At 39.5% G+C, this 12174-nt stretch overlaps 1 protein-coding gene across 1 annotated transcript in view; it reads left to right on the forward strand.

Moving 5' to 3' along the window:
• The window catches only part of LOC120020641 (contactin-3-like), a 104938-nt gene that overhangs the window by 83193 nt on the left and 9571 nt on the right, over window positions 1-12174 (forward strand). The window contains exons 14-17 of the mRNA XM_038964352.1: window positions 6819-6936; window positions 8165-8323; window positions 8416-8565; window positions 10684-10754. Coding sequence (XP_038820280.1) covers window positions 6819-6936; window positions 8165-8323; window positions 8416-8565; window positions 10684-10754 — 498 coding nt within the window. The remainder of the gene's footprint in view (window positions 1-6818; window positions 6937-8164; window positions 8324-8415; window positions 8566-10683; window positions 10755-12174) is intronic.

Consider the following 12174-nt stretch of genomic DNA (forward strand, 5'->3'; position numbering starts at 1 on the left):
TAGCTACACATAAGTGCCACTCTGCTCCACTTGGTCTTTGACTCTGAAACGTGAGGATCCTCAGGCAGTTCATTAGAGGGTATTCATGGATCCACCTGTACCCGAATACCCGAGAACCGGCTCTAGGTCGGATCTGATACGGGTCTCAGGTATGTGTCTTCAGGTCCGTTTAGAATGATTCTCTATATATAAATAAATATTTATGCATATCGGGTCCGGGTGGGAAAGCCCAGGTCCATTTCGGGACAGGTCTAACTTTTTGGACCGATGAAGACCTCTAGGGTTCATACCCAATTGCAGCCAAGCCAAGTTGTGGTCACTGCCCAGTGAGTTGATGAAATCTGGTGTGACTTGAGTGTGTCTATCCTGGCTAGCCCTCAGGTGAATCATCTCTGCACAAGCACACTCCATTTTAAGTCCTGAAGGATGACATGCTGTGTATGTGTAACAGACCACTTCACCAAGTGAACATTGGCCCTGGATTTTTGGAATGTGAGTCCAACTCCCCAGAGTGATGGTAGCCTTGCTATGTGCCTAATAATTAACTGCAGATACAGTGGTCCAGGTAGAACCCCTTTTTTTCTCTCACCCGTCTACACACAATACCCCATAATGACAAAGTGAAAACATGTTTTTAGACATTTTTGCTAATGTATTGAAAATGAAATACAGAAATATCTAATTTCCATAACTATTCACACCCCTGAGTCAATACTTTGTAGAATCACCTTTGACTGCGAACACAGCTTTGAGTCATCTTGTGTATGTCTGTATCAGCTTTACACATCTGGATTTGGGGATTTTCTCCCATTCTTCCTTGCAGATTTTCTCAAGCTCTGTTAAAACTTCTACTTGGTCACAATCCCGGATCCGGGAGCACCCTCATCAGTAAAAAAGCTGACTAGCATAGCCTAGCATAGCGCCACAAGTAAATAATAGCATCTAAATATCATGAAATCACAAGTCCAAGACACCAGATGAAAGATACACATCTTGTGAATCCAGCCATCATTTCCGATTTTTAAAATGTTTTACAGCGAAAACACAATATGTATTTCTATTAGCTAACCACGATAGCAAAAGACCCAACCGCATATTTTCACAATTTTTTTACCGCATAGGTAGCTATCACAAATTCGACCAAATAAAGATATAAATAGTCACTAACCAAGAAACAACTTCATCAGATGACAGTCTTATAACATATTTATTGTATAGCATATGTTTTGTTCGAAAAATTTGCATATTTCAGGTATAAATCATAGTTTTACATTGCAGCCACCATCACAAATCTCACCAAAGCAGCTAGAATAACTACAGAGAGCAACGTGAAATACCTAAATACTCATCATAAAACATTTATGAAAAATACATGGTGTACAGCAAATGAAAGACAAACATCTTGTGAATCCAGCCAATATTTCAGATTTTTTAAGTGTTTTACAGCGAAAACACAATATAGCATTATATTAGCTTACTACAATATCCAACCACACAACAGCATTGATTCAAGGCAACGGTAGCGATAGCGACAAAACCAGCAAAAGATATTAATTATTTCACTAACCTTCATAAACTTCATCAGATGACAGTCCTATAACATCATATTACACAATACATATATGGTTTGTTCGAAAATGTGCATATTTAGCGGTACAATTCGTGGTTGAACAATGTGAATACGTAGCCAAACTGCACAAAATTATCCGGATATATTTCTGACACTCACCTAATCTAATCAAATAACTAATCATAAACTTTACTAAAAAATACAGGTTGGACAGCAAATGAAAGATACACTAGTTCTTAATGCAACCGCTGTGTTAGATTTTTTAAAATAACTTTAGTACGACATACAGCTTACGTTATAGCGAGACAGCGCCCAAAATCAGCGCCCAAAATACGACGACACATTTTCGACAGAAATACGAAATAACATCATAAATGGTTCCTACTTTTGATGATCTTCCATCAGAATCTTGTACAAGGGGTCCTTTGTCCAGAATAATCGTTGTTTGGTTGTAGAATGTCCTCTTCATCTGTCAATTAGCAAACAAAGCTAGCCATGTGGCGCAGTAGTGTCCAACTCAACCATAACGCATAGAAAAGAAAATGCTGAAAATCGCAATATACTGATATAAACTGATATAACTCGGTTTAAAATAACGACTTTATGATGTTTTTAACACATATATCAAATAAAATCAGAGCCGGAGATATCTAACGTCTATAACGAAAGCTTTTCAGAACGCAATCCAGAGGTCCATCTCGCGCCATGGTGAACAATGAAAAGAGTGGTCGCGTCATTCCAACAGGTCTTATTCGGCCTCAGATAGAGCTATACACCCCATTCCACCTCTCACTGCCTATTGACATCTAGTGGAAGGCGTATGCAGTGCATGTAGACCCATAGATTTCATGCAAATTAATAGGATGGCCCTGGAACAGAGCCCCCGATTTCAGATTTTTCAGTTCCTGACAGGAAGTTTGCTGCAAAATGAGTTCTGTTTTACTCACAGATATAATTCAAACGGTTTTAGAAACTAGAGAGTGTTTTCTATCCAATAGTAATAATAATATGCATATTGTACGAGCAAGAATTGAGTACGAGGCAGTTTAATTTGGGAACGATTTTTTACAAAGTGAAAATAGCGCCCCCCCTATTGAGAAAAGGTTTTAAGTTAGATGTCTTCAAGTCTTTCCACAGATTTTTAGTGGGATTCAAGTGTGGGCTTTGTATGGGCCACTCAAGGACGTTCACATTCTTGTTCTGAAGCCATGTAAGCCTTGCTTTGGCTGTATGCTTGGCGTCATTGTCCTGTTGGAACTTACATTTTTGCACTCTGAAGCAGGTTCTCTTCAAGCATTTGCCTGTATTTGACTCCTGTAACGGCGTTCCTCCTCCTCTTCATCCGAAGAGGAGGAGCAGGGATTGAACCAAACTGCAGCGTTGTGAAATTACATGATATTTATTCAAACAAGACGAAAAACGAACTATACTTGATAATAAACAAAATAACAAAACGAATGTAGACAAACCTGAACATACGAACTTACATAAAACACGAAGAACGCACAACAGGAAAAATGACTACATAAAACGATGAACGAACGAAACAGTCCCGTATGGTGCAACAAACACTGACACAGGAAACAACCACCCACAAACAAACAGTGTGAAAACACCTACCTTAATATGACTCTCAATCAGAGGAAATGAAAACCACCTGCCTCTAATTGAGAGCCATATCAGGTCACCCTTTAAACCAACATAGAAACAGAAAACATAGACTGCCCACCCAAACTCACGTCCTGACCAACTAACACATACAAAACTAACAGAAAACAGGTCAGGAACGTGACAACTCCATTCATTGTTCCCTCTATCCCTACCAGTCTCCCAGTCCCTGTCGCTGAAAAGCATTCCCATAGCATGATGCTGCCTCTGCCATGCTTCACGGTAGGGATGGTGTTAGACAGGTGATGAGCTGCATACAGGCCAAAGAGTAAAATGTTTGGCTCATCAGACCACTGAATCTTGTGCCTTTTTCTCAGGAGTGGTTTCCGTATGACCACTCTCCAATAAAGCCCAGATTGGTGAAGTGTTGTAGAGACTGTTGTCCTTCCGGCAGGTTCTCCTATTTCAGCCAAAGAACTTTGATTTTCTGTCAGAGTGGTCCTTCTTGCCGGTTGCTCAGTTTGGTCGGACGGCCAGTTCTAGGCAGAGTCTGGGTAGTTCCATATTTTTTCAATTTCCCAATGATGGAAACCACTATGCTCTTGGAAACTTTCAACACTCTCGAAATTGTTTTATAACCTTCCAGAGATATGTGCCTCATCGCAATTCTATCTCGGAGATCTACGGACAGTTCCTTGGACTTCATGGTATAGTTTCGGCTCTGACATGCACTGTTAACTACGGGACCGTGTGTAGACAGTTGTGTTTCTTTCTAAATCATGCCCAAACAATTGAATTGGATTGGCGACAGGACTACAAACAAGTTGTAGTGACATCTCAAGGAAATTGGATGTACCTGAGCTGAATTTGAAGTGTCATAGTAAAGGGGTGTGAATGCTTATGTAAATGAGATATTTCTGTATTTAATTATCAATAAATTAGCTAACATTTCTAAAAACATGTTTTCACTTTGTCATTATGGGGTATTATGTGTAGATGGATAAAAAAAGATATATTTAATACAAAGAATATTCAGGCTGTTACAGCAAAATGTGGAATAAGTCAAGAGTTATGAATACATTCTGAAGACACTGTAAATATGATATCACTCACTTTAAAATATGAATACTATTACTTGTATCGCTCTTCCACATTCATTTATGTAACTATTCTAAACCTCCATGGCAGACGGGAAAATGTACAGAAGCTGTTTCATCACATCTTGCTCATCTTTGGGTTTTTCAACAGTTTATCAGTTTTAGGATCTCAAAGAACAAACGGTTTTATATAGAACAATATTAGCTCCTAGTCTGTGAGACATACTAATTTCTTATCTAATCTGGTTTATGTAATTATGGAATAATTAGGATCATCTTGCCAATTAGCCGAAATGTGTTTGTTTGTTTTGTGGGTCCTGTGCGAGGCTGAGTAGGGGAACATGCAGTGCCTGAAGGGTAGCCGACAGGATTGTTTGATTAGAACACAGCTGACGTTCTTGTTGGTTCCTGTGTGTCACAAGACTCAGTGGCCTGAGGTCCACATGCAGCTCTGTGCACAGAGCTTCCTCAGTGTTAAAGCTACAGTCACACTTAGAAAGAAAAATAAGGTAGGGGCGCCACCCCCCATTGTTCTGATGTAATACGTGTATTTATTAGTCAACCTACAGTAGGATCACACATTGTTCTGATGTAATACGTGTATTTATTAGTCAACCTACAGTAGGATCACACATTGTTCTGATGTAATACGTGTATTTATTAGTCAACCTACAGTAGGATCACACATTGTTCTGATGTAATACGTGTATTTATTAGTCAACCTACAGTAGGATCACACATTGTTCTGATGTAATACGTGTATTTATTAGTCAACCTACAGTAGGATCACACATTGTTCTGATGTAATACGTGTATTTATTAGTCAACCTACAGTAGGATCACACATTGCTCTGATGTAATACGTGTATTTATTAGTCAACCTACAGTAGGATCACACATTGTTCTGATGTAATACGTGTATTTATTAGTCAACCTACAGTAGGATCACACATTGTTCTGATGTAATACGTGTATTTATTAGTCAACCTACAGTAGGATCACACATTGTTCTGATGTAATACGTGTATTTATTAGTCAACCTACAGTAGGATCACACATTGTTCTGATGTAATACGTGTATTTATTAGTCAACCTACAGTAGGATCACACATTGTTCTGATGTAATACGTGTATTTATTAGTCAACCTACAGTAGGATCACACATTGTTCTGATGTAATACGTGTATTTATTAGTCAACCTACAGTAGGATCACACATTGTTCTGATGTAATACGTGTATTTATTAGTCAACCTAAAGTAGGATCACACATTGTTCTGATGTAATACGTGTATTTATTAGTCAACCTACAGTAGGATCACACATTGTTCTGATGTAATACGTGTATATATTAGTCAACCTACAGTAGGATCACACATTGTTCTGATGTAATACGTGTATTTATTAGTCAACCTACAGTAGGATCACACATTGTTCTGATGTGATACGTGTATTTATTAGTCAACCTACAGTAGGATCACACATTGTTCTGATGTGATACGTGTATTTATTAGTCAACCTACAGTAGGATCACACATTGTTCTGATGTGATACGTGTATTTATTAGTCAACCTACAGTAGGATCACACATTGTTCTGATGTAATACGTGTATTTATTAGTCAACCTACAGTAGGATCACACATTGTTCTGATGTAATACGTGTATTTATTAGTCAACCTACAGTAGGATCACACATTGTTCTGATGTAATACGTGTATTTATTAGTCAACCTACAGTAGGATCACACATTGTTCTGATGTAATACGTGTATTTATTAGTCAACCTACAGTAGGATCACACATTGTTCTGATGTAATACGTGTATTTATTAGTCAACCTACAGTAGGATCACACATTGTTCTGATGTAATACGTGTATTTATTAGTCAACCTACAGTAGGATCACACATTGTTCTGATGTAATACGTGTATTTATTAGTCAACCTACAGTAGGATCACACATTGTTCTGATGTAATACGTGTATTTATTAGTCAACCTACAGTAGGATCACACATTGTTCTGATGTAATACGTGTATTTATTAGTCAACCTACAGTAGGATCACACATTGTTCTGATGTAATACGTGTATTTATTAGTCAACCTACAGTAGGATCACACATTGTTCTGATGTAATACGTGTATTTATTAGTCAACCTACAGTAGGATCACACATTGTTCTGATGTAATACGTGTATTTATTAGTCAACCTACAGTAGGATCACACATTGTTCTGATGTAATACGTGTATTTATTAGTCAACCTACAGTAGGATCACACATTGTTCTGATGTAATACGTGTATTTATTAGTCAACCTACAGTAGGATCACACATTGTTCTGATGTAATACGTGTATTTATTAGTCAACCTACAGTAGGATCACACATTGTTCTGATGTAATACGTGTATTTATTAGTCAACCTACAGTAGGATCACACATGCAATTCCTCAGAGAGAATGATGAAACAGTTCAGAGTGTATTTCCTTTAAATTTCTTGATCTTATACCAGATATTCTTGTTATTGTGTTATTGTTATCCCTTGTAGAGCATTTCAGGAGATCTGATGATTCGTAACATCCAGCTGAACCACGGGGGGAAATATGTCTGTGTTATCGACACCGACGTGGAGAGCTTGTCCGCTTCGGCCATCTTGGTTGTGAAAGGTAAGAGAACCGACTGTTAAGGTTGTAAGGGTTCCTCTATGGAATTCATGTTCAGTTCACTCTGGCTATGAGATTCACATTTGTACAGGGACTAATTTCTCCGAAGTGATGACATTTTAAGTTTAGAAAAGAAAAGTCTGAATGTTGAAATACAATATAGTATCGGCTGTGAATACTTGACCTAAGAGCTTGCAATGAAAAATCTGAAACAGAATTAAAATTGATTCATGCAATAAATTGGAGCTGAAATTTGAATCTAGAAGGCATACTTAATTTTCTAGGCCTATATGAAGAATATTGGTTAATTAAACTTATGCTGTATTCATATTTTGGTGAGAACTGTGCAGACAAATGTACATGTATATAATATCTATAAATATCTTACTTTTTTTTTTTTTTTTTACATTTCATGACATGGCATGTTATACAATGTAATGATATGTGGTATTTGTGTAATGAAAACATAACAATTTTATGACATATTTTTGAAATAATGGAAAGACAATATTTGACATAGCTGAATTTGAAAATGGCACACACTCTGGCACTGGAACATTTGTGAACGCATCTTCCACAGTGGTAGTTGATATGTGTTTGGAGTAGTGTATCATCTCTCATTATTGTAGCTTATCTCTAGTGATTTACATTGGTATGCACACCCATAACACCCTGTAATAGCAGTCCCAGGTGTTTTGGAAAGCCATTGTTTATTACAGAGAACTTTAATTGGCTCATTTACATACCGACAAAATACCATAGAAACATCTGAATAATGGAACAGTGGAGCAAACAACAACATCATGGCATGCAACCATCTTTGGAGTAGATATCCATGAACACTGTCTGTCATTCTTTGCCTCTTAGTGTTGCGGTCTCTCTCACTCATTCTCTCTCTCTTTCTCTATCACTTCCTCTCACTGTCCATCTTTCTAACACACGCGTATGTTTCACAAATTGTCCCCTCCCATGTTCCTGTCTGGCGTTAGTGATCCCATGCTCTTAATCACTTCTCAGCCTCACTTATCCCACATCTACATTAAATGTCCCTGTGAAGCCGGATCAAGGACACAGAGCCTAATTAAAGGGAGTGTGATGCCATTGGACCAGCTGTAAAGGCAAGAGGATGATGAGTTGGTAATGGGGGCGTGGTGTTGGTGGTGTTTATGGTGGTGGTGGGAGTGGTGGTGGGGTGTGGAGGCTCACTTTGCTAATTGTCTGATTGAGTCAGGTCCCCCCGGGCCCCCGGACACAGTAGCAGTGGAGGAGATCACAGATAGCACGGCCCAGCTCTCTTGGAGCCTCGGCAGGGACAACGGCAGCCCTATCACCGGCTACATCATCCAGGCCCGGACCCCCTTCACTGTGGGCTGGCAGGCTGTGGACACAGGTAGCTTATACACCTACCATACAGTACATAACAAAGCACACCATAACTATGTTTATCCAGCATGATAATAATGATCTACTTTCCACTTCCAGTTCCTGAGGTGATCAATGGCAACACACTGACAGCCACTGTGGTGGGCTTGAACGCCTGGGTGGAGTATGAGTTCAGGGTTGTGGCCCGCAACAGTGTGGGCATGGGAGAGCCCAGTCCTGCCTCAGCCAAGACCAGGACAGAGGATACTAGTGAGTGTTTCTCCTCTAGTCTCTCTAAAATACATACGCAGACACACACACTAACAAACACATAACCACACTAACACACATACACACACACTAACACACACTAACACACACATACACATAAATACTGTAGATACAGTATACACAGACCCCTGACAGCCTTGAAAGGCTGCTTGAACCAGATGTCTTGTGATGGACCATTTACTTTGGGCTGGAATCAGGATGCACATGCGCGGTCTGCAGTGTTATGCACGAAACAGTTGTCAAGTAAAATGGCATTTTCTGAATATTAAACTGAACAGCTAAATCTAAAAAAAGTTTTTTCTTCTTTGTGACATTTGGCATTTGAGTTTGACCATATAGTCCAAAACATGTCGGGTCGATAATATCAAGGGAGAAGTTTGTGGAGTGTAAAATAAAATAAATATTGTGAATGCATTTTACAATTTTTCCCAATTGTTAACACACGTTTGCTGCTGCTACATCTCAGGTACTCATGGAAGCAGCTGCGGACCTGAGCTGCCAGATGGAAACGCACGTTGTCCCAAACTAGAACATACATTTGCTGCTCAGGATCACCTGGTCCTCTCTGCTCTAGCTGAAAAAGATTGTCATGTAAGGTGTTCAGGAAATGAAGGAGATAGGCAGTGTTCTGTGGAGGACCCCATTGTGGCTCATAGCTGAGCATATGGCGACATTTTCCCCGCGCTGGCCAGGTACAGTACCTCAATGATGGTGCGTTGACCAATGATGTTCCTTCCTCTCCTCCTCTTCTTTGCTAAATTTAATCCAGCCTCATCTATGAATATGAGTTCAGGAGGCATGGGACTTGCATCCAACTCCATTGTTCTCTGATATGACAGTAAATACTGTAATTGCTGTATAGTAAAGTTCACTGTCAACATCAGTGAGTCTCTAATGTTTCAAGAGTGTAATACTACTACATTGCTTACTTGCACATATTCGTACCATTTATCCTTTACTCTTTGAATTCCTTTTGAATGGGTTTCTGTTGATTTGCTTTATCCGGAGATGGTGTTTCTGAAGGATTTGGGCTGTGGTTGATAAGCTCACTCTGTTGTTGTGGAAGATGGGTTTTCAATAATCTGTTGCTAGATTTCCTGCAGTCTTATGGCATCATTTTTAACTACCATTTGCACAATGGCAGCCTCCTGTTCGTCTGTAAATAGTCGTCTTTCAGTTCTACAAAAACAAAATAGCATGCAGTACAGTAAACACTACAGTAGTACAGTACACAAGATAAACATGTTACAAAGTAGTATAGCTCTCAATTTCATACATACAGTAATACGTCAAACATGTACTTTGTTTCCCCTTACAGTATGTATTGGAATGTACAGTCTTTACTGGGCTTTATGTGGTACTACTGTCAAGTAGTAAAAGTCGTAGATAGGTCCAATGTCTGCAGTACATACCTATTCTCATTTTGGAATGTCCGGATGATGGATGCTACGGTGAAGTGGCTCAGATTGGGCTGCACTCTCTGCGCAGCCTCTCTCAAGGTCAATCTCTCCACATGGTCCACCATAGTTGCCCGAATTTCATCAGAGATTACTCTCCTTGTTCTTGTTCTTGGTCTTCCTCTACCTCCACCTCCACCTCCACCTCTCTCTGCCAAGTTTGCTTCCATTGTTCTCCAAAAACAGGAGTACTCACCTGTGGCCTTTTTATCCATGCCAGAGGTCTGATTGCAAAGTGACACATTTCGCAATTAGTGTTTGAAAAGAGAAAGGGATCAATTGGTAATTGAGCTTAGCTTGTTGAACAGTGTTGCATTTCATTTGCACACAAGACATTTTAGTTGTGAAGGTTGTGCCAAAGGTAGAGAATTGTGTGTTGTGTTTTGCCAAATGTTTGTTATGGAATTGCAATCTGAGTGTAAAGCAAAACATGTGCCAATAGTATTGCAGATCTGGTGTCTGGTTCAACTAAATTAGTTACAGGTTTGGGTCATTGTGCCTCATGGGCCAGTTTTAGTGTGTAAACAATTGGGAAAATCTGTAAAGCTGTGTCATGAGACTAGACGTAATGGCATATAGTCCTGTATTTCAGCTATGTTAAAAGCCTTAAAATTGCTCTCTTCTGGGCTTTGCCTTACAGTGCCTGATACAGCTCCCACTGATACTGGAGGCGGAGGAGGCACAACATCTGAATTAGTGATAACTTGGGAGGTAAGTCATCTGTCAGGTTTTACTGTTCTCTCCATAGCTGGATAATGTTTTTACTGTTCTCTCCATAGCCGGGTAATGGTTTTACTGTTCTCTCCATAGCTGGATAATGTTTTTACTGTTCTCTCCAAAGCCGGATAATGGTTTTACTGTTCTCTCCATAGCTGGATAATGGTTTTACTGTTCTCTCCATAGCTGGATAATGGTTTTACTGTTCTCTCCATAGCTGGATAATGGTTTTACTGTTCTCTCCATAGCTGGATAGTGGTTTTACTGTTCTCTCCATAGCTAGATAATGTTTTTACTGTTCTCTCCATAGCTGGATAATGGTTTTACTGTTCTCTCCATAGCTGGATAATGTTTTTACTGTTCTCTCCATAGCTAGATAATGTTTTTACTGTTCTCTCCATAGCTGGATAGTGGTTTTACTGTTCTCTCCATAGCTAGATAATGGTTTTACTGTTCTCTCCATAGCTAGATAATGTTTTTACTGTTCTCTCCATAGCTGGATAATGTTTTTACTGTTCTCTCCATAGCTAGATAATGGTTTTACTGTTCTCTCCATAGCTAGATAATGGTTTTACTGTTCTCTCCATAGCTGGATAATGTTTTTACTGTTCTCTCCATAGCTGGATAATGTTTTTACTGTTCTCTCCATAGCTGGATAATGTTTTTACTGTTCTCTCCATAGCCGGGTAATGTTTTTACTGTTCTCTCCATAGCTGGATAATGTTTTTACTGTTCTCTCCATAGCTGGATAATGTTTATACTGTTCTCTCCATAGCTGGATAATGTTTTTACTGTTCTCTCCATAGCTAGATAATGGTTTTACTGTTCTCTCCATAGCTGGATAATGTTTTTACTGTTCTCTCCATAGCTAGATAATGGTTTTACTGTTCTCTCCATAGCCGGGTAATGGTTTTACTGTTCTCTCCAAATCAAATCAAATCAAATTTCTTTACATAGCCCTTCGTACATCAGCTGATATCTCAAAGTACTGTACAGAAACCCAGCCTAAAACACCAAACAGCAAGCAATGCATGTGTAGAAGCACGGTGGCTAGGAAAAACTCCCTAGAAAGGCCAAAACCTAGGAAGAAACCTAGAGAGGAACCAGGCTATGAGGGGTGGCCAGTGGAGATTATAACAGAACATGGCCAAGATGTTCAAATGTTCATAAATGACCAGCATGGTCAAATAATAATAATCACAGTAGTTGTCGAGGGTGCAGCACCTCAGGAGTAAATGTCAGTTGGCTTTTCATAGCCGATCATTAAGAGTATCTCTACCGCTCCTGCTGTCTCTAGAGGGTTGAAAACAGCAGGTCTGGGATAGGTAGCACGTCCGGTGAACAGGTCAGGGTTCCATAGCCGCAGGCAGAACAGTTGAAACTGGAGCAGCAGCACGGCCAGGTGGACTGGGGA

The sequence above is a fragment of the Salvelinus namaycush genome, chromosome 2 (genome assembly GCF_016432855.1).
Source record: "Salvelinus namaycush isolate Seneca chromosome 2, SaNama_1.0, whole genome shotgun sequence".
Taxonomy (NCBI): Eukaryota; Metazoa; Chordata; class Actinopteri; order Salmoniformes; family Salmonidae; genus Salvelinus; species Salvelinus namaycush.